The 25,338-nt window shown below is 50.5% G+C and overlaps 1 protein-coding gene across 1 annotated transcript; it reads right to left on the bottom strand.

Moving 5' to 3' along the window:
* Positions 1-215: 215 nt before the first annotated feature.
* PTGS1 (prostaglandin-endoperoxide synthase 1) lies at positions 216-25,064 on the bottom strand. The gene is made up of 11 exons (XM_017503351.1): positions 24,957-25,064; positions 24,771-24,857; positions 17,783-17,899; positions 17,225-17,365; positions 16,880-17,023; positions 14,257-14,438; positions 14,062-14,145; positions 11,897-12,143; positions 8,918-9,204; positions 5,057-5,204; positions 216-3,607 (listed from the first exon to the last, which is right to left on the bottom strand). Exons 1-11 carry the CDS (start codon positions 24,961-24,963, stop codon positions 3,252-3,254), a joined length of 1,800 nt encoding a protein of 599 aa, XP_017358840.1. The 5' UTR covers positions 24,964-25,064; the 3' UTR covers positions 216-3,251.
* Between the last annotated feature and the right edge of the window lie 274 nt (positions 25,065-25,338).

Below are 25,338 nucleotides of genomic sequence, written 5' to 3'. Positions count from 1 at the left end.
AATACAATAAAATAATACAAAGAAAAGTACAGTATAACAACTAGCATTTACACTCTATTAGGTATTATAAGTAATCTGGAGATGGTTGAAGGTATACAGGAGACTGCACATGGGTTACATGTAAATACTGTACTGTTTTATATAAGGACTTGAGGAACTACATATTTTGATATCTATAGAAATCCCTGAAGCAATTCCTCACAAATACCAAAGGATGGCTGTATGTAGCTTTATTTTTAGTCATTGGCTCACACAGCTGTTGGGGTCGGGAAACCTGAAACCCATGGGGCAGACTAGCAGGCTGGAAGCTCAGGCAGGAGTCAATGGCTACGGTCTTGAGACAGAGTTTCTTCTTTTCCAGGAAACTGCAGTTTTTGTTCTTAAGGTCTTTCAACTAATTAGGTGCGGCTCACTCAAATTATTTAAGTAATCTCCTTTACTTAAAGTCAACTGATTGTAGATGTTAATCATATCTACAAAATACCTTCACAGCCACACCTAGATTAGTGTTTTATTAAACAACTGGGTGCTACAGCCCAACCAAAGTGACAAATAAAACCAACCATCACAGCCACCAAATCAGAACTCCAGGGACAAGTGTTCCAATTACAAGCATTAAGTTTCTTCACTCTGAAGAAGCTTTCTAGGTGCATTTAGCCTGTTTCTTTTCACAAAACTTTCACATGCAATTGTCCATACTAAGCAAAGTCTACCTAATCTAGGCACCTGCATTCAGGAGATGAATACTCTGGAACCTGTCCCGTGCTTCCATCCCCAAAGCCCTTCCTCTGGCCCCAGCTGCCATCAGCTCCTGGATGGACCACAGCTGCAGCCTCCTCAGTTCTGCCAGCTTCCTGTCCTCTGCTGTCGTCCACCCTTCCTGAGAGTGATCTCTCTAAAACATTCGTCTGATTATATCTTCACTGATTAAAAGTCCCTCCAGCCCATTAAAGTGCTTGTGTCACTCAGTCCAGCAGCTATAAAGGCTTGATTACAAGCAACAGACACAAACTCCAACTGATTTAAGCAAAAGAGGAATCCCTGGAATAGGCCACTGGATGGAAGGAAAAGCTAAAGTCTTCAGAAGGGCAGGAATCCAGGCTGCCCTGGGGATCTCAGAAGCAGGAACAAATGGACCATCTTGTCAGACCCAGCTGTGGGGATGAATCAGCGTCAATGACCTCAATATCCAAGGGCCAGTTTTGAAGGAGAAGGTGTCTGATTGCTGGGGATTGATTCACAGGCCCACCCCTTGGCCAGAATGCACCCCTGATAGAACCACCAAGACTGAAATTAATAAGAGAGGAGAGTACTCTCAAGCAAAGTAAGAGGTATTAGCAGAAGAAGGGAAACAGAATCTGCAAGCAAGGACAGGGCACAACCTCTTTATGGACACTTCCAGCACGCAAAGGATCTTTCTACGTCAGAGCAATTGCGAGAGCAGGGAAGGATTGCATTCTCTGCATTCAACAGGAACCAGAGGAATGATGGGAGCAGTTTCCAGCCAACTGAGGAGAAACAGGAGTTTCTGGACTATAAGATAGGAGACTTAACCCCAAGGACTTCCCTCAACCCCTCATTTTACCACTGTCTCTTCTCTCTGCTTCCTATAGAGATCCTGAGGAAAAGGTCTCGGGGCTGGAGTGGAGGGACAGGGGACTGTCTGCCCTGAGATCACTGCTATTGGGTCTCTGGTCTTGAGACTGCAGGAGGGGAGGACAGAGCAGAGGGGGTTAGAAGGGAAGTCACACCCACCTTGCATATATCTTATTTCATCGTTTCCTTATTTATTGTCTGTTTTTCTGCCACTAGAGTGTGAGCTCCCGAAGGGCAGAGCCTTGTCTGCATTGATTACTCACTGCTGTGTCCCCACACCTGTTAACAGGAACTGGCGCACAGTAAGCACTTAGGAAAATACACATTTGGGACTGAATGAGCAGCCTGAATATAAGGTGGAGGCTGCACTCCACCATTCTGTCTCTGACCCTGAGCCAGACAGGCCTGGAATTGAGTCAACCCGGAAATCAAGAGGAGCACAAATTCTGGACTCAGCCTGAGCTCTGAAGGTGCTTCCTTGGTTTTGAAATGGAGATTATACCACGCACTTCACACTGTTGGTGTGAGAACAAATGAGAATTAAAAGTGTGAAATTGGCACACAGTATGTGCTCGCCTCCCTGGTGCCTCCTCTGTTGTACGCTCTGCAAGGGAGGAAATTGTTTTAATCAGATGGTGGGAACTGAATGTTACATCTCCCGGGGCTGGGGCAACGGGTATTTTAGGAGAGCATCCTGAAAAGGCCAGTGCCTGGCCCGCAGGGAGAAATGAAGCGCGAGTGGTAACACATCTACACAGTGATGGGCCCAGGGATCCCAGCGGAGTCTCGTGCTGCAAACTCTAGCACACCCAGCTTCGGCCAGGAGAAAGGCTAGCCACATTCCTGTGTTGCCTCTGCCTTGGGGGACGGGGCCAAAAGAGATATGTAACAGGCAACTTTAGAAAGTGAATTTTATTAGCTTCATGAGAAACAGCTGCCATAAGTGAAGACCTGGATGGGAACAGAGCTCTGGCAGCTTCCAACCAACGGCATGAATAAAGCCCACCTGTTCTCTCTACATCCTCAGAGCAGGATGTAAGGGGGATCCCAAGAGGAAAACCCCACCTCCTTCCCCCCTCAGTGCAGGCACAGATTCAGGGAATACATTCTTGTTGGACATTCTTGATCACCCGCTCTATGATATCTCACTAAACAGGAAAATGAATCAAATCCACATTCTAGACATTCAGATGCTGACTGATTTGGGATAGAAGCCACTGTTCTGGATCATCAGCAGCCAGGAACACAAAACTCTGAATCACCAATCAGAAAGTCAAGATTCTGGAATGCAAAATAAGAACCCCAGAACTTTCTAGAAGACTTCATCAGGCGCTCCACATTCTAGAATGCCGGTGTTACAAATCAACCAGCAATCTGACATTCTAGGTTGTCAACTAAGAACCCAGTATTCTGGCAGGCCAAATGAGAACCACTCCTAACCATCTGAAGGGCTAACAAGGAACTCGGCATTCTGGAAGGACAAACAGAATCGCAATAGTGCAGATAACGAGTGAGACTCAAAAATTCTAAATGTCAACCCCAACACTCACCATGCCAAACCAGAAAATGAGCATTTGAGACTATCAACCCTGGCCTCGGCACTCTGGAATGTCAAGCACAAAGCTCTCCCCTCCAGAACGCTGCTTTCCTGCCCCTCAGAGCTCTGTGGACGGTCGCTCCACAGCAGGCCCCTCATCCTGACTGCCGTCTGGCACACGGAAGGAAACGTAGGGACAGGTCTTGGTGTTGAGGCAGACCAGCTTCTTCAGTGTGGCCGTCTTGACGATGTTAAAGCCCATCTCGCCGCCAAATGTGCTCGGCTTCCAGTATTCCGGAGAACAGATGGGATTCCCTAGGAGACCCTTGAGGGAAAAGGGAGCCCCAATCTCTATCATACTCTCCCCAAAGATAGAGTTCGGATGGCACTTTTCAAGAAGCAGCCCAGGATAGAACTCCAATGCATCAATGTCTCCATACAACTCCTCCAACTCCGCTGCCATCTCCTTCTCTCCTACAAGGAGAAAAGGGGAAAAGGCTAGCGTCAGATCCATGATGCCATTAAGGTCAACCTGGGGTGGGACCCTTCCAGGTCTACCTTTTTCTGGGGATAACAGGGACTCCAGGAGAATAACTTGAGCCACTGGGCATGTGCCCTAGAATTTGGCCTGGCTGATACTGGAGAAAAGGGTCAAGAAGAAAAGCACAAATTGCCCCTCCTCAGGGACTGGGTCTAGGAAAGGAAAATGCTACTAAAGAGAAAGTCTGGGGCCTCCATCTGTCACCAAACAGCCTGTAGCCTTAAGCAACTCAACCCACATCTCTGGGCCCTAATTACCTGATCATTGCAGCAGGGAGAATGCTCCCCATCTTGCTTCCTTCATAGGCAGATTTCAAGACCTTAACCTGGGCCAAGCCCTTTCATTACTAGAGCTCAAAGATGTAACATGTCCAATCTCAACAGAAATTCAGTGGCAGTGTTCCTTCTGCCCCTGGGGACCATTTGTCATGTAAAGAATAACAAAGATTGCTGTTCCAGGATCACAGGAAAATCATGCACTGATCCCAGAATCTGCTCCACTCTGCAGTACCCACATGTTCACAATGGTGGCCAAGGGGAGACAGATGTGGAGCTTCCCTCCTTCCCTGCCTGGTTCCTCATATCCGTCCTCCAGTGGGAACTCTCACAAGCCATGTCACGCCCTGCCTCAGTGGCTCCCCATTATATGTGACAAGCGTTGGCAACTTGGCTGCCCAACATCTGAGGATCTCAGGGGAAATATATGTGTGTGTGTGTGTGTGTGTGTGTGTGTGTGTACATGTGTGTGTGTATAGATGTATAGGTATGTATGTATGTACATATATATATATATATATATATGTATATATAAATATACTCTATTCATATGAATATGCAGATTCAGGGCACCACCCAGGCTAGTTGAACCAGAATCTATAGCAGAGACATCTGAGATTTGGTATTTTAATCAGTTTTCTAAATGATTCTTATGCAGCTGGCCCATAAGTGGGTACTTGGAAAGCACTAGACAGAATAAAACCCAAAATATTTAGTATGTAAACCAAGATTCTACATGGTTGGGCACCAACCTCCCATCACTAATCACCGCTACCACATAAGATCCTTGTTCCAGCCACATCTACAACTGTTTCCCCAGATACCTGCTGTCTGACCTCTGTGCCTTTGTACTTTCTGTTGCTCTACCTAAAATACTCCTCCCTCTTTTCCCACTGGAAAACGCCATTTATTCTCCAAACCCAGCTGAAAAGTCACCTTCTCTCCCCAAGCAGGATTATTTACCACCCAGCATGGCGCTTCCACACCCGTTGTAAGTCTGGTTACACATTGCCACAGGTATTGTCCCGTTCTGTTTCCTTGATATCTCCCTGACTTTGCTGCCAGTCCCTCAAGGGCAGGGAGTGCATCCAGGAAACAGCTGCTCACCTACAAGCTCCTGGAAGGAGGTATAGGGCTTCATGCCAAACCTCTTGCGGTACTCATTGAAGGGCTGCAGCCGCAGCTCCCGAGACTCCCTGATGACATCCACAGCCACATGCAGGACGTGGTGGTCCATGTTCCTGCCCCCACCGATCTGCCGAGAGATAAGCACAGCAGTGGTCTGGGAGTCCTCCGATGGGAAGCCTGGGTAAGGTCCTGAGGCAAGAGCTTCCAGTGAGAGTCCTTTCTGAGCTAGGATGGAGAGCGCTGAGCAGCCTGGCAGCTGTGATGCTACAGACCTGGCCCCAGGCCTGCTGCTGTCATGTTCTCTCAGGAAACCCCTCTGAGTCTCAGCTTCCTCATTTTTGTGGGCTTTTTTTTTTTTTTTTTTTTTTTGAGACTGTGTCTCACTCTGTTGCCCTGGCTGGAGTGCAGTGGTATAATCTTCGCTCACTGTAGCTTCACCTTCTCAGGCTCAAGCGATCCTCCCAGTTCAGCTTCTCAAGTAGCTAGGACTGCAGGCAAGTGCCACCAAGCCTGGCTAATTTTGTTTTATTTTATTTTTGTAGAGCAGAGGTCTCACTATATTGCCCAGGCTGGTCTCAAACTCCTGGCCTCAAACGATCCTCCTACCATGGCCTCCCGAAATACCGGGATTGCAGGCATGAGCCACCAAGTGTGGAGTGGGCCAGGAGGACCTCTCTTGTGGCTCACACTGTTCCCTAATCCTTTGAATTACACCAACAGGTGTAATTTCCCAAAACAGGATTCAAAGCCCAGGTAGCCTGGTGAGATAAAGAAGGCTGAAGAAAAAGATTCTGATTACTAACAGTTAAGGCACATTAGTCTAAAGAAAGCTCTGGTGCTGGCCAGGCACGGTGGCTCATGCCTGTAATCCCAGCACCTTAGGAGGCCGAGGCGGGCAGATCATTTGAGATCAGGAGTTCAAGACCAGCCTGGCAATATGGCAAAGATTCATCTCTACTAAAAATACAAAAATTAGTCTGGTGTGGTGGTAGGTACCTGTAATCCCAGCTACTTGGGAGGTTGAAGCAGATGAATCACTTGAACCCAGGAGGTGGAGGTTGCAGTGAGCCAAAAATCACACCACTGCACTCCAGCCTGGGCAATAGAGCAAGACTTCACCTCAAAGAAAAAAAAAAAAAGTGGCTCCCGCCTGTAATCCCAGCACTTTGGGAGGCTGAGGTGGGTGGATCAGGAGGTCAGGAGTTCAAGACCAGACTGGCCAACATGGTGAACCCCATCTCTACTAAAAATACAAAAATTAGTTGGGCATGGTGGCAGATGTCTGTAATCCCAGCTACTGGAGAGGCTGAGGCAGAGAATTACTTGAACCTGGGAGGTGGAGGTTGCAGTGAGCAGAGATCGCACCACTGTATTCCAGCCTGGGCAACAGAGTGAGACTCGGTCTCAAAAAAAAAGAAAAGAAACAAAGAAAAGAAAGTTCTGGTGCTTAGGATGAAATAACAATGTTAATGTTTAAGAGACAGTCACTTTGATAGAACAGTAAATTGGGCAGAAAAGAAAGGCATGGTTGGATGAAATCATAAATCATACGAGCAAAGCAAGCAGAGGCTGGTGCCAATTCCAGCTTTACAAGCTACAGAGCTATTGAGGGTCGAACTGTGTTTTCCAAAATATTAAATATGTGTTGAAGTCCTGACTCTGCATCCGTGAATGCATCCTTATTTGGAAATTAGGTCTTCACAAATGTAATCAAGTTAAGATGAGATTCTACTGGATTAGGGTGGGCTCCAATCCAATAAATGGTCTTTCTAAGATGAGGAAAGACAAGCTCAGGGAGAGCACCACCGATGACAGAGGCAGAGATGGAGCAATGCCCCTGCAGGCGGAGGAACGCCAGGGACTGCCTGCCACCGTCAGAAGCCAAGGAGGCATAGAGCCTTGAGAGGGAGCACGGCCCTGCTGACACCTTGAATTCAGACCTCCAGCCTCCATCCGTTGTTCTGAGCTTCCCAGCTCGTGGTACTTTGTTGCAGCAGCCTGAGGAAACTAAGCCTAGGGACCTTGGGCAGCTGCTGGAGCTAAATTTGAGTTCCTGCATGTGTAAAAATGGGGAAGGGAAGAGCATCTACCTGATATGGCTGTGGTCAATCTAAATGAGATAAACTATGCAAAGCTGTTAGCTGTGGTCAATCTAAATGAGATAAACTATGCAAAGCTGTTAGCTGTGGTCAATCTAAATGAGATAAACTATGCAAAGCTGTTATCTCAGTGTCTGTCACATGGGAACTATCATTATTCACTCTTCTTAATATCCTGAGAGCTGCCTGTAATCCCAGCACTGAGAGCCCTAGGTGGGCAGATTGCCTGAGCCCAGGAGTTCAGGACCAGCCTGGACAACATGGCGAAACCCCATCTCTATTTTTAAAAAGATCTTGGGAGTCAATACATCTCTGCGGCCTTTCTGCCTTGTGCCAGGTACCATGCAAGGGCTTTTCACGCATATCATTATGGTCATTCCTTGAAAATGCTTTGAAAACCATCCAGCCCCACACAAAGGCCATTGTCTCTGTTCCTGTCTTGTGTCCCCGCAAAGGACCATAAAGAAACCCACAAAGAGGCCATAAAGCAGCCAGCAGCTGCCCACCGGCAGCAGCAATGCTAATTTCAGTCAAATTACCAGAAGGAAACGGAAACTCACGTGTGCCACAACTTCATGGCAGGATTTAGGGACAAGGATTAGAGAGAAGCCGAGGACTGGGAGGCAATGGGGGAGTCAGAGACTCGGATGCAGCAGACAGGAGCTTCCGAATGTGGAGAATGGGAGATCAAAGAAGGAGTTGGCTAGGAATTCCCGGGAAAAAGAATGCGTTCATTTGCCATGACAAAATACCACAGGCTGAGTTCTCAAACAGAAATTATTTCCTCCATCTGGAAACTGCAGGTTTAAGATCAAGGTGTGGGCAGGGTTGGTATCTCCCGAGGCCTCTTTCCTTGGCTTGTAGACGGCTGTCTTCTTCCTGCATCTTCACGTAGCCTTCCCTCTGTGTGCGTGATCTAATCTCCTCCTCTTCTTATAAGGACCTCAGTCACACGGGGTTAGGACCCACCCTAATGACCTCAATTAAACTTAATTACCTCTTTAAAGACCTTGTCTCCACATACAGTCACATACTAAGGTTCTGGAGGTTAGGACTTCAACATATGAACTTTGGGGGAGACTCAATTCGGCCCATAGCAGAGGCTTATGATTTAATAAACACCATAGGCAGGTACTGTTACATATGTTACCGTGCCCTGAATGTCCTCCTGTTCCTTAAATTGCCATGCCATCTGACTTCCAGGCTTTTCACCCACATCGTCCCCTCTATCTGGGACATGCCATCCCTTGCCATGAACACTACCTCTTACCCTGGGAAATCTCTCTCCCTCCTTCCAATTTCTGCTCAGACATCACCTTCTGTTCCCATAACCCCCAACTCTGGGTCAGAATTCCCTCGCTGACTCCCACAGCATGGTGGGCCTTTGTACTGTGGTTTCTAACACACTCTTAGAATTCTGATAACATAGGAGAAGCTCTGAGCACAGCGCCTTACACACAGTAAGTGCCCTAATGCTGTTAGCTGTTACATGACTGCCACCACTTTCTAGGTTGTAAGCACTAAAAGACGAGCCAAGAACCACATAGGTCCTGTTCCCACTACATCCTCAGTACCTGGAGTAATGGCTGGTATTATGGAATGAACAAATAAACAAAAGAATTCAAGCAGGAATGCTTACAACTGCCCTGTGAAAGTGACATTACCCCCATTTTACAGAATAGGAACTAGGACTTGGACCCCTCAGCCCACCTGCCCTCACCAGCACTCCTCTGGGGCTTACCCGGCCAGCTCTCTGGCGAGAGAAGGCATCCACCAGGGCCTCAACCCCGTAGTCCACCAACATGGAGGTGTTGAACAAGAACTGCTCATAGCTGTACTCCCGGGAGCCCACCCTGAAGGAGTCGGGCATGAGGGGGTGCCAGTGGTAGAGCTGGTTGAACTCCAAGGCAATGCGGTTGCGGTACTGGAACTGGACACCAAAAAGCAGCTCTGGGTCAAACTTCAGCTGCAGGAAATAGCCACTCAACTGCTGCACGTACTCCTCGATAACAATCTTGATGGTCTCTCCTGGGCAGGGGAAGATTGGAAATAAGGTCAGCCAAGCACCGTGACTTAGATGCCCAGCTTGGAAAGCAGCCCAATTTATGAAAACAGCTTGCTTTTGGTCTCTTTGTTGTTGTTGTTGATGATTGTTTTTAGCTTTAGAGACAAGGTCTTGGTCTGTCACCCAAGCTGAAGCGTAGTGGTGTAATTAGAGCTCACTTCAGCCTGGACTTCCCAGGCTCAAGCAATCTGCCCACTTCAGCCTCCCAAGTAGCTGGGACCACAGGTGTGTACCATCACACTCAGTTTTTTTTTTTTTTTTAAGAGATGGGGTTTGGCTATGTCGTCCAGGCTGGTCTCGAGCTGTGGACCTCAAGCACCCCTCTCACCTCAGCTTCCCAAAAGCCCTGGGATTACAAGTATGAGCTACCACACCTGACCTCGCTGTTGATGTCTAATTTTGTTTGGCCACTTTGATATTGTCTCCTTCTAACAGGATGTGAAAATAGAACTTCTGGTCCATTTTGACTGAGGTCTCAAGACAAGAGCACCGGCTACTCCCACATTTCAGAGGGAGGTTCTAGGCCAGCTAAGCAGGACATCCAAAGGAGGTGTCCAAGAATTGGTTTTGCGATCTCCCTCCCAAAGCCCATTAAAGGAAGTTGGAGAGACTACGAAAGATGGAAAAGTGGAGGATTTACTTGGGAAAAGTTGTCATCATGCTGACAACCTCGGTGATGGAGGGGGACTTCGAGGAGACCACTCAGAGCTACTACAGTGGCAAAAGAGATACCAAGGACAGAAGGGGAGCCTAGCCCTAAATATATTTCCAAAAACGTATTTCCTATCCGTTCTTAGATAACAGAATTCTCATAAATAAATTTTTCCTCTGCCCTCTTTGTAGCTATAACCAGCTAGAAAGCAAAAAGCCAGGGAAGAGGCAAATTGAACATTCTGTAACCAAATTAAAACTGGGCAAGTAGATATTGAAAGAAAATGATATTTAGGCCAATTAGCCATTAGACAAATTGGCTTATGCAAGTTGACTTGGAGCCATGGACTGTAGGATCGGCAGACCTGGATTCAAATCTTGGCTTTACCATTTCCAGCCACCTGAGCTTGGGCCAAGTCACTTAATCCCTCAGAACCTCACTTTCCTTAACTATAAAATGTGTGTCATAATACTATTAGTGCGGCCGGGCACTGTGGCTCACACCTGTAATCCCAGCAGTTTGGGAGGCCGAGGCAGGCAGATCATCTGAGGTCAGGAGTTCAAGATCAACCTGGCCAACATGGTGAAACACCGTCTCTATTAAAAATACAAAAATTAGCCAGGTGTGGTGGTGGGCACCTGTAATACCAGCTACTCAGGAGGCTGAGGCAGGAGAATCACTTGAACCCGGGAGATGGAGGTTACAGGGAGACGAGATTGTGCCATCGCACTCCTGCCTGGGCAACAGAGCAAGTCTCCATCTTGAAAATAAAAAAAAATAATAATATCAGTGCAATACTATTTTAGGGTTGCTGAGAGAAGTAGACAGTAAATACAGTGAAATTGCTGGCACAGCACCTGGCATGAGAGGGGATGTCCATATATGTCAGCCGGAAGTAGGAATAGTAAGTGTAGACGCAAGGGGAGAATCCCTTTCCAATACTCCCTTGTCACGGAAGATCAGAATGAGGCTTGCAACCCCTTCCCATTCAAGAAGAGCCCCCCTTGTGATGGAGTGGAAGTAGCATACATTTTGGTGGCAACCAGACCTCAAGTCTCCATCAGCTGATTGTCCCTGGAGAATTCACTTAACCTCTCTGAATCTTGATTTTCACAGGGTAATCATACCTGGCTCATGAGGTTGCAGGGGAGTTAAGTGAAGCACTGGATGTGTGGTGGCCTAGGAGTCCTGCCTTTGGTCACAGCTTCGTCACCAGCCAGTGTGCTGGGCAGCCTCCAGCTCTCTCTGGTCAAGGTCTCTGCGATGCTGAAACTTCAGAACCAGCCCCTCTTCTGTCTAATGACTTTTCCTATTCCCAGTGCCTGGCCCCTCATAGCTCCAGTAAATTAGGTCTGTAATTGGGACCAGCCATGCCCAGTGGTGCCCAGAGGTGGGGGAAGGGAGTTACTGGTGACTCATAGCGAATATGGTCTGGACAGGGATGTCAGGGGCCAAGCTCCCAAGCAGGAAACCATCTGACATTTTAGGTTGCAGACTCGCCCCCGTAGGGAACACAAAAATATCCTGTCCCTGAGTCACCTAGAAGCTACCAAACTGCAAGAAGGTAGATACATGCAGGGAAGGGAACAGGAAGATTCCTGAAGGTCGGGCAAGCTGGAGTTTGACCCTGCACATGCTGGGGACCACAAGTGTGCATCTGGGTGCAGAACACGGGGGAAACTGAGACTCAGGGTGGCTAATCAGATGTGCTATGAGTCACCCAGCTCATAATCAACCATCACAGTCATCCATTTTCTGAAGGCCTACTATGTGCTAGGTGCCTTCCCATTCATCACCTCAACAAATCCTTACAATCATTCACCCCAATGTACAGATTTGGAGACCGAGGATCACAGAGGTTGAGGGGCCTGCTCAAGGTCCTCTAGCTACTAAGCAGAAGAGCAAGGATTCTAGTCTCAGCCTCCACCTCTAAGTCCCCTACCCTCTGCATCTTGTGATGGAGGGCATGACCTTCCAAGGCAGGGCAGGTCTGGAGTCCTCACCTATGAGGATGAGGCGGGTCGTCTGGAAGAGCTGCTCATCGCCCCAGGTGGGGTGCTCAGCTTTCAGCAGGTCACACACACGATTGTGCTCGCGCAGCCAGAGCGTGGCATACAGCATGAGCCCAGGAAGCAGCCCAAACACCTCCTGGCCCACGGCCATCTGGCTCTGGGGCGGGGTGCCTCGAGGGTAGCGCATCAACACAGGCGCCTCTTCTACGGAGGGAGGGTACATTTCTCCGTCCAGCACCTGCGGGATGGGGCCGCCTGGCAACCTGGAGTTGGGGGGTCGCCTGCAGCTGCCCACAGCCGACCCCCTCCCATTCCTGCCTCCAGCTGCCAGTTCCCCTCAGCCAAGGCTGTTGACTCCACCTCCTAAGTCTCTCATAAAATCAGTCCCCTGCTCTCCATCTCTACTACCACTACCTCAGGCAACCCACCCTCATCTTCCACTCTGACTCCTCTCCCTAAGTGGTCTCCGTATGTCTACTCCTATCCCCAGACAGGCCAGTTTCTACACTGCACCCAAGCAAAAAAAGAAAGAAAAGGAAAAGAAAAAAAAAAAACAAACCTTTAAAAATAACAAAATCTTGCATCATGAGCTGACTTAAATCCTTTCCAAATACTCTCTCTGCTCTTCGCAGAAACTAGAATTCCTTAACATGGTCCCCACAGACATCTCCACCTTCCCGTAAAGTCACTCTTACCCTCCTGCTGATCACTAGGCTCAGAAAACTCTCCCATTCCTACAATCCCTCCAAGTCACCAAGCTGTCACCAAGCTACTCTCTACCTCTAAGCCTTTGTACTTGCTAAGCTCTACCTGGAAAGCCCTCTCCCATTCCTAGCATCTCTAACTCCTCCTCATCCTTCATGCAATTCTGGGCTTATTTGTAACTTCCTAGGGAAGTTTCACCCATCATCCAAACACTCTAGTGGCACTAACAGCTTCTGCTTGGTGGCAGCTACAAGTTTACCTAATTACATGGCAGCTTCTTCATTCATTCATTAAATATATACCAAGAGACTACTATATGCCAAGTATGTTCCTTTTTTTTTTTTTTTTTTTTTTTAAGATGGGGTTTCATCATGTTGGTCAGGCTGGTCTTGAACTCCCGACCTCAGATGATCTGCCCACCTTGGCCTCCAAAGTGCTTGGATTACAGGCGTGAGCCACTGCGCCCAGCTGCCAAGTATGTTCTTAGCCATAAAGATTCAGCATCGAGCTTTGCTTTGGTGCTTGCCTAAGATTTGCACGATCCAATATGGTAGCCACTAGCCAAGTGTGGCTACTGAGCACTAGAAATTTGGCTAGTGTAAATGAAGAACTGAATGTTATTTAATTTATTTGGGTTTTTTAAAATTTCTATTTGAATTTTAAAACTGATACTTCAGCTATTGGAAAACCTTTAAGTATGTGTGGAACAACTTGGGCATGTGACTCTACTTCAGCTGTACATTTTATGAAATCCAAATACAGATTCCATCACTCCAGTGAAAACTGAGCATCCAAATTGAGATGTTCTGTGAGTGTGAAAAATACACCAGATTCTGAAGCTTCAGCACGAAAAAAAGAATGTGAGCTGTTTTGTTAATAATGTATTGATTACGTGTTAAAATGCTAATAATCTGGACATATTGCCTTAAGTAAAATATATTATTAAAATCCATTTCACCTGTTTCTTTTTCCCTCTTTTAATATGGACATTAGAAAATTTTAATTATACATGCAGTTCACATTATATTTCCGTTGGACAGTGCTGATTTAGACAAAAACCCTCACAGAATGAGCATCCTAGAGTTTGTCTGTGGTTTATTGAGGCTAGGGCCCAAAACTATAATGGTCGCTGTTCAATCACCTGTGCCAGGTATATTCTCATGTCCAATTAATACTATGGAATAATTAAATAAATAAATGCAGACTACAAATGTTCATCTCCTATTGAGCTCCAAAATCCACCTCCCCAGCTGACACGAGGGTGCCACGTCTGCTCCTCATTGACTTCTTGTACCTGCTGCCTCCTCCCAGGGTATACTGTCACTCCTGGCACACGCCTCCCACTCCTGGGGCTGGCCCTCTCAGGACATGACCCAGACCCCCCAAGCAGTCTTCGCCAGGGAGACCATGGGAGACCCTCCCCTCTGCCCTACCCTCTAGCCCAGCACTACCTGGTACTTGAGTTTCCCATCCTTAAAGAGCCGCAGTTGATACTGACGCTCCAGATTGTCTCCATAAATGTGACCGAGGTCTACCTGTGGATAGAGAGGGGTTCCCTCCGGTCACCAGGGTTCTGGTCCACTGTCCATGACACGTGTGTGCCAAATTAGGTCCAAAGCAGTCCTGAACCCCTCCCAGGAACTCACCCCATGGCCCAAGGCCTTGGTGAAGCCAGGACCCATCTTGCCAGAAGTTTTGAAGAACTGGTGGGTGAAGTGTTGTGCAAAGAAGGCAAACATGAGGTTGGTTCCTTGGGGGTCAGGTATGAACTTCCTCCTGAGCAAGAAGCGGCGGGCCAGGAGCTGGGCGTCTGGCAACTGCTTCTTCCCTGGTTGGGAGGTAGGAAACAGCAATAGCTTCTCCTGTCTGGATCTTGCTGCCCTGGGGACACCTGGGCTCACCAGGCAAACTGGCCCAAGCAGGAAGCCCAGAGTGGTCTCCTCAGGACCACCTCCCCACCACCACCAGGTAACCCACTCTCTACCAAAAGACCCTAGAAGTATTTACGGGTGAAGTGGCATGATTTTTAGAATTTGATTTAAAATACTTTATAAAAATATGAGAGGAGAGAGATGAAATAAGATAAAGAAATTGTGGGTATATGTTGAAACTGAAAGATGGGTATATCATTTATTCCACTTTTCTCTCAACTTTTGTGTATATGTGTAATTATTCCATAATGAAACATTTCACCAAAAAGAAATAAAGAAACAGAAAAAAACAAACATGAACTCCCTTGCCCTAAGTCCAGGTAGCCTGCATTTGCAACTGACTATGCCATTTGCTAGCTGTGTGAACACAGATGAGTTGCCTCATCTCTCAGAGTGTCAACTTCTCCATCTTTTTTTTTTTTTTAAAGACTGGATTTCACCATGTTGGTCAGGCTGGTCTTGAACTCCCAACTTCAGGTGATCCGCCTGCCTTGGCCTCCAAAGTGCTTGGATTACAGGCGTGAGCTACCACGCCCGGCCAATTTCTCCATCTTTAAAAAAGTCCAAATGATACCCATTTGATACAGTGGATCTGAGGATTGCAAGAGATCATGTAAGCATAGCAGAGAACCAGTGGGTAGAATTTTTTAAATCAAAGGTCAGCAAGCTTTTTCTGGAAAAGCCAGGTAGTGAACATTTTATGCTTTGCAGACCATACAGACATGTCACATCTATTATAGCAGGAATGTAGTCATAGATGACACATAAACAAATGCATCTGGCTGTGTTCCAGTAAAACTTTATTTACAAAAGGGGAGGTGAGCTGAATTTGGCCTGCAGGCTGTAGTTTGCCAACCAATTTTATTTATTTATTTATTTTTGAGACAGGGTCTCACTCTATTGCCTAGGCCAGACTGCAGTGGCATAATTATGGCTTACTGCAGCTTCAACCTCCTGGGCTCAATTGATCCACCCACCTCAGCCTCTTGAGTAGCTGGGACTACAGCTGCACACCACTACACCCAGCTAACTTTTGTATTCTTTTGTAGAGAATAGGTCCCACCATGTCATCCAGGCTGGTCTCGAACTCCTGAGCACAACTGATCCACCCATCTCAGCCTCCCAAAGTGCTAAGATTACAGGCATGTGCCACCACACCTGGCCCTGTCAACCTATTTTAAATGATGCCAATCTTTCTATGTCTGACGTAAAGACAAGTCATCCTTTGAGTATTGAGATGCCTTCCTTAATTATGTCAGTTCAAATGAGTTGTTATCCAATGCCCTCACAGAAAAGAATACAATTTTTTGAGTTCTGGTAAAGGCATCTCTTCACGATGCATCATCATGTGAGCCCTGATGTTGAAGGTTCAAGATCAACAGAAATTATTTGGATTAAGATGGCTGACTGGGTTCCTCTAGCAGAAAAAAAATATCAGTACTGCTAAAGAAAATCCACCAAAAGTGAAGTTAGAGGGAGTGATCTGCCAACCAAAATTTGGAATCATCACTCACTGACACTGGGAAAGAGTTGACTTCAGCAAAGTTGGCAAGACCCAGCTATCCTGGTAGAATGGTCGTGCTTTGGGAAGAGCAGCTAACCATGTGATTGAATACCATCAGAGTAGTGCTCTCAAGACCCACATAGGGGACATTAATACAGGTGCAAGCACACAACCCGTAAAAGCACACAACCATGGGCTGCACAGGGCTGGCGTTCAACAGCGCCATCACGTGGCAGGAACTGAAGTACAGCAGCGATGGACTGATGAGCCTCTCTTGCCTTCTCTGTACTTGAAGCTGAACTGATGGGTCTCAAATGAGTAATATCCCAGGTTTTTAAATAATTAGGGGTGTCATGGGAAGGTCTTACAAAAAAAAAAACCCTGCCAGTGTAGTCAAGTGGAGTCTTGAGCAACAAAAGAAAAAAATGTGACTTATTTGTACCCTACACTGATGAAGCGTGTAAAACTATTCACATTTGTAAAGAACCAAACACAGAGTTAGCACCCAATAAATAGCTCACTATTCATTCCTTCCTACATCTCAACTTCTAAGTCACTTCCACCCTAGCAGGACCCGAGTCATCATTAGAAATGGCTTAAGCAAAGGGGCACCCTGGAACTATGGAAACATTGGTCTGACTCTGGGTGACCTCAGGCAAGACCCTCTGCTGCCCTTTCCTGTTCTCAGCCCAGGCTCTGGACATGTCATGTGTCTTGCCTTGGTCTAGCCATCTGTAGAATGGGTCAATAGTTGTTCTTTTGCTTGATTTTTCCCAAAGAGGAGAACTGAACACCTCCTGTTATCCCCAGGCCCAGCTACTCATCCCATTTTACCTTTGGTTCCCATGGGCGTGGGGCAGTCTTTAGGCACAGAGGGCAGAATACGAGTGTAATAGCTCACATTGGAGAAAGACTCCCAGCTGATATAGTCATGTGCTGCGTTGTAGGTGGGGGGACTGGGGATAAGGTTGGAGCGCACTGCAGAAAGCAAAAATATTAGCGATAAGGGTGTTTCCACCCTGAGTTCCACCCATTTCTTCCTGCCTCTTCCTGGGTTGAGGCTTATTTTATCTGGCATCATAGGTTTGCCCCACCCACTACCCCTATCAGATGCCCAGAATCCAAAGGACTAGCAGGATTGCTTGCTGCCCCAGGTCAGGGGCCCTGCCCCATACCCACCTGTGAGTACCAGGCGCATGAGCATCTCTCGGATGAAGGTGGCGTTGACAAACTCCCAGAACCAGCGCCCATGCGTGAGCAGGAAGTGAGTGAAAGAGGGGCTGGGCCGCAATGAAGTCCGGAGCCAGGTCCACAGCTCAGCTGCAGGGGCAGTGGGAGTCACTCAGTTGGTCCCTCCTGGCAGGACCCGAAGTAGCCAGGGTGGAAGATGGGGCACTGAGGACGAGGACTGGGATGGAACAGGGTGGTACCTATGGGGAAGCGGGTAAGGATGGAATCTTGGGAACAAGGACACATGACAGAGCCAGAACCAGGCATGAGGACAGGGGCCAGGGCATGGGGTGAAGACTCCCCACGGAACCCAGAAGCAGGGAGGGAGGGTGAACCAAGAGTGAGAGTTCATACTGAAGCCAGGTCAGAGACTGGGGCAGAGCCAGGTAAGGAAAGAGAACAGAGCCACGGCCAGAGAGGAGGGTAGGAAGTTGGGGTCTAGGAGAAGGGGCCCAGGGAGCAGGAAGGCTCAGGAGAGAAGGAGTGGGGGCTGAAGGCCCAGCTCACGGATGGTGCAGTTGGGGCCGGAATAGCCCGTGCGGGTGCAGTCACACTGGTAGCGGTCAAGGCCAAAGCGGACACAGATGCCCTGGTGTTGGCATGGATAGTAACAACAGGGATTCACTGTGGGTGAGAAATGGCGATCAGAGACTGTGCGGGGGTGGCCTCCTGACCCTCATCTAGCCGTGATGGGGGAATGAGGGGCCAGAAGCATGGACGTGAACTGCAGCTCCGTCCTGAATCACTGGGTGCCAGAGCTTCAGAGTTCCCCCAAGGGCCCTCCCTGTTCCCACCGCTGTGAACATAAACCCCCCACCCTGCCATTTCCAGGCCCTGCTCTGGAACTCCAGCCTAGCCCACATCAGGCCCCCAGGGGAAGTCCCCCTCCCTCCCTATTGCCACCAAATGGCAGCAGGGGAAGAGTCCAGAACCCAGGCTGTGACACTGAAGGTTAGGAAAGAGCTGATAAGGCACCACAGCCGTGGGCTTCTAGAGCATTCACTTCCTGCCTAGTCAGAGTCCAGCAGCAAGGGCTGGGGGGATGGTCAGAAAAGGGACAAGGATGAGGAGAGGGACTTCTCCCAGACCACCACCCCACGCTCTGAGCACCCGGACACTAGGAAAATGAGACGCCTCACCATCCCTCCATTTCTGCAGAAGGCAGAGAACAGCAGGTATCATAATGCCCACATTGCAGATGGGAAAATTGAGGCCAGAAAAAGGGAAAGCCAGACCAATCACCCCACAGGTCTCACCAGGCAAAACGCCCGTCACCTCCACTCCACCCCCACAGCCTCAGCAGCCAAGTCTAAGAAAGAAGTTTTCCAGAACCCTGGGGACAGAGGGTGGGTGTGCAGGAGGAGGGGAACTCAAGTTCTCAGCTGCCTCAGCACCCATTCAGGTGGGCTCAGGCTTGGCCCACATCAGGGTAGGGTCCGCACTCTGGGATCCTGAGGAAAGTCACAGACCAAGAGAATAGGAGAGACAGGGCTGGAAAACCTCCTTGGAGGACATGTGGAGCTCTGGCATCCGCCCTGCTGCCTCCTGAAGAAGCTGTGAGGAAGTCCTTCCCTGTGTCTAACCCAGATCCCTCTGACCGCCACCCCCTTGCTAAATCTGCACTGCCTCAGTGATTCTTCAGCAGCAAAGTGAGAAACTCCTCAGGTTTGGCAGGACCTGCTACCCCCCACCCCCCCGCCTCCCCTGCCACCACCCCTGCCCAGTGAAGGAAACTGAGGTTCAGGGAGAGCTGACAACTTGGCCAAGGAAACAGAACAGAGCTGGGCAGACCCAAAACTCCAGGCTCCTGGCAGGAGGCTCCTTCTCTAGCCTTACACAGAAAACGCCTGGCTCCCTTCTACAAACATACTTCCTTATCTGGCGTCAAAGCCAGCGTCATAGGGAACGTGTATTCTTTGTGCAATTGGTAACTGTGGGTCAAAAGGGTAGTGAAAGGCGGGAGCAGCTGAGGATGAAACACTGTCATTTCAGGGTGCTAAGGTCAGAGAGCATGACCCTGGGCGAGGCCTGCCCCCTAATCCCCACCCTGGTCCCAGTCTCCTCACTTTACAGCATAGGGCTTAACCTGGGCGGCAGAGTCCTTTTGGTCCCCACCTCAAAGAGGGCAACACCACCCATACACACACCCCCACACACACACACAAGCACACACACACACACATGCACACACTCACACACACATGCACACACACACACATACACAAGCAAGGACCACAAGAACTATGCAAATAGTTTTGCTTGAGGGCAACTCCCCACAGCCCCACAATGGCCCCAGCAGGGGTGTCGGAGGGAGGGATCGAGGGAAGAAGGCTGAACAAAAAGGCTTTATCAGGCAGCCACAGGCGAACCTGGCAGGCAGGATCCAGGGAAAGGGCCTGGCAGCATCCCAGACCCCGCCTCCCCCAGCCACAGGCCTAGAAAGGCCAAAGGCCTCAAGATCAGCCCCCTTGCTGGCTCAGAGACCTGGTTCCCCCAGAAAAGACTTGTCACACTTGCTGGAACTCTCCTTCTTGCCCCTCCTGCTGGTCTGGCTGGCTCACCTGCCCAGGGGCCCCTGTAGTGCCCATTCCTCAGCTCCCAACCCTGGCACCCAAGGCCCCCTAGGCCAGTCCAGCTCTATCACTCTAAGGGCACAGGGGTTAGGCCTACCCCAGGATCAATTTCCCATCCCTACCACGGCACGGATCTCAGAATGAACTCCAGAGGTCCCTGCAGCTCCAGCAATCTGCGCTAGCCCCTCCCCAAGCCCCAAACCCTCAGCGTCTCCATCCTTTACCCAGGCTGTTGGCCTCCTTAATAGATTCCCTCCAAATCAGCTGAGCCTACGCCTTGCCTCCCCCAGGAGGCTTCCCCGAATGTCTACACTCTCTCTCCTCCCACTCTCCCTTGCCCTGGCTCCGGGTCCCAGTTCAACCTGCTCTTCTCCACCGTGAGCTTCCAGGAGAAGGGACTCCCTTCCCTCCCCCAGCCTGCTCTTCCCTCAGCACAGGCTATGCACACAGCTGGGGCTCAACCCAGGTCTGGGATCCAGATGTGGTAGCCAGAGCTTAACAAATGTTTTTGGAATAAATAAAATGAAGTGGGGAGATTGGCCCACCCCCAGCCCAACCAAAGGGAGTCCCTCATCTTCCTTGCCCCCTCAGCAGCTGTCTGAGGTGGAACCGGAAGGCCTCCTGCCTTGGCCCTAGAGCTCCGTCCCAGCAGGCAGAAGAGCTGCAAGCTCTAGACGCTGAGGCTGGAGCTGCTGCCCACACCCACCCTGCCAAGAGAGGCTGTGCAGAGCTGAGGCTCCTCCCTCCCAGGCCAGCCGTCCAGCTTCCCCCTCCTTCTTCCCCACGTTCTCTCCATAAACATCAGCTGCTCTGGGGCAGGGAAAGTTCTTCCAGGAAGGACAACAGTGGGCCTGCCGCTGGTGCCCCAGGGTGTCAGGGTGGGCAGAGGGGAGACTAGGTGCCACTAGACCACAGCCGGACACTCACAGTCCAGCCAGAAAGCCGGAGCTCAGCCAACCAAGTCCACAACTTCCCACATCAGCACTCATTTATCTTCCCAGCACTCCCTAGGACAGGTAGGGGAGACTCCCCATTCTGCAATGAGGAATGCGAGGCTTGCTCGGGTTCTCCTGCTTTGAAGTTGCGGAGCCAAGACTTGAACTCCCTCCTCCTCCTCCTGGAGGTGTCCAAGATGGGATTTGGGGAAGGGATGGAAAGGGAGAGTCACTTTGATGCACAGACTGGGAATAACCCAGGTGAGGAAGATGTGTCACATTCCTTCAAAGTGAACCTCGAAAATCCTGAACGAATGAAACCAGGACCCCAGAGGGATCACCATCTCCTGCCACAACCAGACCTTTAGGAAATATTCATGCAGGAAGGCCTTGCTTCGGTCTAACTTCAGTCCTGCATGTTTTCATACCAACTCAGTTTGCTGCTCAGTGGAGGACAGCCCCGTTCACCAACAAAGAGAACCAGGGAGATGCAGGCACTGAGTCTAATTCACTTGGAGTCCCCCACACCCAGCACATGGCCAGGCACCAAGCAGTTGCTCAGGAAAGCTGTATGAGACTGGCTGCTCTGGTTGGCTGTGCATCCTTGGGCAAGTCCCTTCCACCCCTAGAACCTCAATTTTCCGTAAATCCCATGAGGTGGGTGTAGCAGGTGGGTTAAAGGAGGCCTTCCATTCCGACGACCAGGCCCTCTACTCTGGGTAGAGCCAATCTGTCCCTCTCTATTATCTGTATTGATACAACCCTCCACCCATGGCCCCATCAGCAGAGAACCTTTCTGCTTGCTCTCACTGAGTCCCCAGGACACACAGAGGCAGAGGTGACCAGCACAGCACACTGCACAGAAGATGCACGCACCCGAAAGGCTGAGCTGCTGGTCCCCGTCCCCACAGATGAGGGCTGTCCAGGACTGCCTGGTTCCAGAACCTTCCCAAGCGTTTAAGCAAGGAAAGATCCCCTAGCCCAAAAGTCAAAACTCCAGGTCCAGGACCGAGCGTGACTAAGGGACAGGCACAGCCAGGGAACACCAAGTCCTCCAGGATGCGAAGGCGTCAGGCTGCACTACTGCCCAGTGAAGAGGCACGACCCAAATCCTCTAAAGAATAATATTTAGAGAGGCTCTGGGGACCTGGCAGCCAGAGAGAAGAAAAAGGCGGGGGACCCTGACTGATCCGGCCTGGGCCCCAGTTCCCACCCCTAAGCACCACTGCACCAGACTCAGACAGCTGGGCCCCGCAGCTGGAAGAGCCAGCTAGAGGGGAAGCCCTTGCCTGGCCCACAGACACAGCTGATGCTGGTGAGAGCAGGCACAGGCAGCAGAGCAGCCTTGGCGCAGCTGGGATCTTGCCCCATGTGCCGGGGTCAGCTGGCCTGAAGCCCCTCTGCCTGGTACGCAGCTTTGATTGCCAGGCCATGCCCTATCCCAGTCTAGGAGATGGGCACTGAGTCAAGTCCAGGGACTAGAAGGGAAGGACTTGAGCATTCAGGGTCCCTCGCCCAGCACAGCCTTGCCTCCAGGCTGGCCTCCATCTCCTTCCCCACCAGAGAGGTGGAAGCAGCATTCTCTTCCTCATGTGGCCAGCACTTTAAAGTTTACAAAGGTTGGTGGTAGACATCCACTCCTTTGGTGGTCTCAACAGCCCTGGCAGAGAGATGCGTTAGACCCACTCTACAGAATGGGACTCTGAGGCTCAGAGGGAGTGAGGCCACTTGTCTGAGTCCTCGCAGTGAGCCGGTGGTAGGGAGGAGAAGGGGCTCATCAGGCTGCCTCGCTGACCCATCAGTCAGTCCCTGGATCAGCCCAGCACTTCCTCCGAGGCTGCATCTGGCCCCATCCAGGCACCCGGGGTAGGCAGCCTGCCCTCTCGGGTGAGTGCAGCCCTCATCTCTTCATCTTCTTTGCCTCTAGGGGCAAAACATAGGCCTTGGTTTCCTGGAGCAGATGCCCAAGTAGCTTGGGCCTCAGTTTACTCACAGACTTGGCAATACGAGGGCAACCCAGACCTTCTGCCCCTCCACTCCACCTGTCATTTGCTCTTTCCTAGATCCTTGCAGAAGCCTCGGTACCGGTTTTCCGGCCTCCAGTCTCACCTCCACGTGACGCACCCATCCTCAGTCTCCTGCTCCCAATTACCCTACGGTGTTTCGTGGTTGAGTCTCTCAGTGTTTCCCCCACCCACTGCCTCCTTCAAGGTCCAGTCCAAATGTCATCAGATCCAAGAAGCCTCCCTCAGTTCTCTGCCCTGAGAGGCAGCTGCTCCCTCCCAGAGCTCCGCACACTCCTGGTCCCCTTGCAGGACGGCCTGGTGGCATTTCTGTCTCCACCATCGCCTATAAGCTTCTCCCAGCTCTGTGTCTCCAGGCCCCAGCCAAGGACTGGCATACACAAGCCCTTGGGAATGAAAAAAACAATTCTGTTTAAACACGTATTATATAAAAGGAAACAGAAAAGGCAAGAAACCAAATAGCACAGACCATGGCTCATTGTGCGTTGGTGAATGGACTAAGAAAGAAAACATGCGGGCAGGCTGCATACCCCGGGTGCCTGGATGGGGCCAGACGGGGCCTCAGAGGAAGTGCTGGGCTGATCCAGGGACTGACTGATGGGTCAGCGAGGCAGCCTGATGGGACCTTTCTCCTCCCTACCACCGGCTCACTGCGAGGACTCAGACAAGTGGCCTCACTCCCTCTGGGTCTCAGAGTCCCCTTCTGTAGTGGGTCTAAGGCATCTCTCTGGCAGAGCTGTTGAGAACACCAAAGAAGTGGATGTCTACGACCAACCTTTGTAAACTTTAAAGTGCTGGCCACATGAGTCTTCTTTTCCTCCATCCACAAACCAGACTTTTGTTCAACCCAAATCCTTTCCTAGAGCACCTCCATTCTCTCTTTGAGTTCCCTAAATGCCACCCACCCGAAGCCTCTCCTTCAGGAAACTTGGTCTAATCCCAAGTCCATGTACATATCTTTCCTCTCTCCTCCACGCACAGACCCTTAGAGCACCGCAGCAGAAAGAGCAGATCACCTCTGCCCCCTCCTGCCCTCTCTGGGCCTCATTTTAGAGCCTTTACACAGCTAGGTGGTGGAGGAAACTATGTCCAGCTGGGACCCACGCGCGTGTGCATGCACACACACACACACACACACACTCAGTAAGCTGGGGGAGGAAGGTTGGCTGAGTGAGGAGCTGAATTCCTTCACCTGGAACCTGGCACATGCATGGGGAAGGGAGGGGTGGAATTTCCCCATCAACCTCCCCAAGTGGCTCAGGGTCCATTGTGGGTAGAAGCAGCTTTCTGTGGAAAGACCTTGCGAAGTGTGCGGAGGCAGACAGACCTGAGTTCAGATCCTGGGCCCACCATGTATTGTGTGAGCCTGGGGGATCGTGGCACCTCCTGAGCCTCAGTTTCCCCATCTGCTCAGTGGGGGCCTCCTAGGTGAGGGTTAAACCCCAGAGGAAGCACCCTGGCTCCTAACTGTATTTCCATCTCCCATCTGCTCCTGAAGTCTTCACCAGGGGAGACCGTCTCTACTGGCAATAGGAATCAGGATGGTTCCCAGACGGCTAGAGGCTGGAGAAAGGGAATTCATTTCCCCTTGATGCCTGTGGCTTCCTCCCAAAGAGGCCCCTGTAGGAAACAGCAGGGCTGCTGGGCGCGGAGGCTGCTTAGACATCTGGGGGCCCAGAACAGGTGAGGGGGATGGATAGGGACTGTCCCTTCTCCCCACGTCGGCACCAGATCCCAGTTTGCCGTTTCCCCTAAAAGAACTCGATAGCCCATTAGCCAAGGCTACACCCCCGGGGGGCTTCAGAGAGCTCCCATCCCACCAACAGACTCAGCCTCAGTCCCCTTGCTCAGGCACCGCGAGCAGAAAGGGGAAGCTGGGCCCGCTGGAGGGGAGAGGAAGGAGTCGAAGCAGGCCAGGGGCACAGGATCGGGAGTTACCGTGGGGAGAGATGGGGTCGCCTACCTGGCGTGGGCGCCCCGGGGTCCGCGAGCAGGACCGGGGGCAGCTGCAGTAGGAGCAGGAACAGCGAGAACCGGAGCAAGAGACTCCCTGCAGCGGAGAGAGACGAGGGGCTGAGCCTGGCATTCAAGGCTCCGCTAGGAGGCCAAGAAAATTCCTGGGCACGCGGGGAACGGGGGTCGCACTCACGGCTCATGGCGCGGCTGCTGGGGTGCGGGACGCAGACTGCAGGCTCCAGTGCGTGCGCCTCGCACACTGCCCGGAGCTCTGGCCCATCCTTCCCAACTCTTCCCCCGGCTCCACCCCCGCCCCCTCCCTCCAGCTGTCACCTCGGCCGCCCGCTTACTTCCTCTGCCCAGCCCGGCCAAGGCATTTTATTAATTAGTGTATGATCGTCACTAAGGCGGCTTTTCACCCGAGATCCTTGAAGCCCTTGAGTTTCTAATGCCTGGTGGCACTAGATATAGACAGGAAACTGAGGCTCAGAGTCATGCTCAATGCTGAGGTCACCCAGGGCCTGGGGACAGAACTGAGGATGGAAACTGCTGGTCTGAACCACACACTCTGCCCC

The sequence above is a fragment of the Cebus imitator genome, unplaced genomic scaffold (assembly GCF_001604975.1).
Source record: "Cebus imitator isolate Cc_AM_T3 unplaced genomic scaffold, Cebus_imitator-1.0 Scaffold309, whole genome shotgun sequence".
Classification (NCBI taxonomy): Eukaryota; Metazoa; Chordata; class Mammalia; order Primates; family Cebidae; genus Cebus; species Cebus imitator.
Note: the sequence above shows the minus strand (reverse complement) of the source record. Positions and strands in the feature narration are given on the sequence as shown.

Excerpts from the sequence above, each read along its gene's own strand:
- PTGS1 (XM_017503351.1), bottom strand. Across the intron at positions 17,024-17,224 it reads CATGCGCCTGGTACTCACAG|TGCGCTCCAACCTTATCCCC; the intron begins GTGGGTATGGGG and ends TGCTTTCTGCAG. Across the intron at positions 14,146-14,256 it reads CCAAGGCCTTGGGCCATGGG|GTAGACCTCGGTCACATTTA; the intron begins GTGAGTTCCTGG and ends CTCTATCCACAG.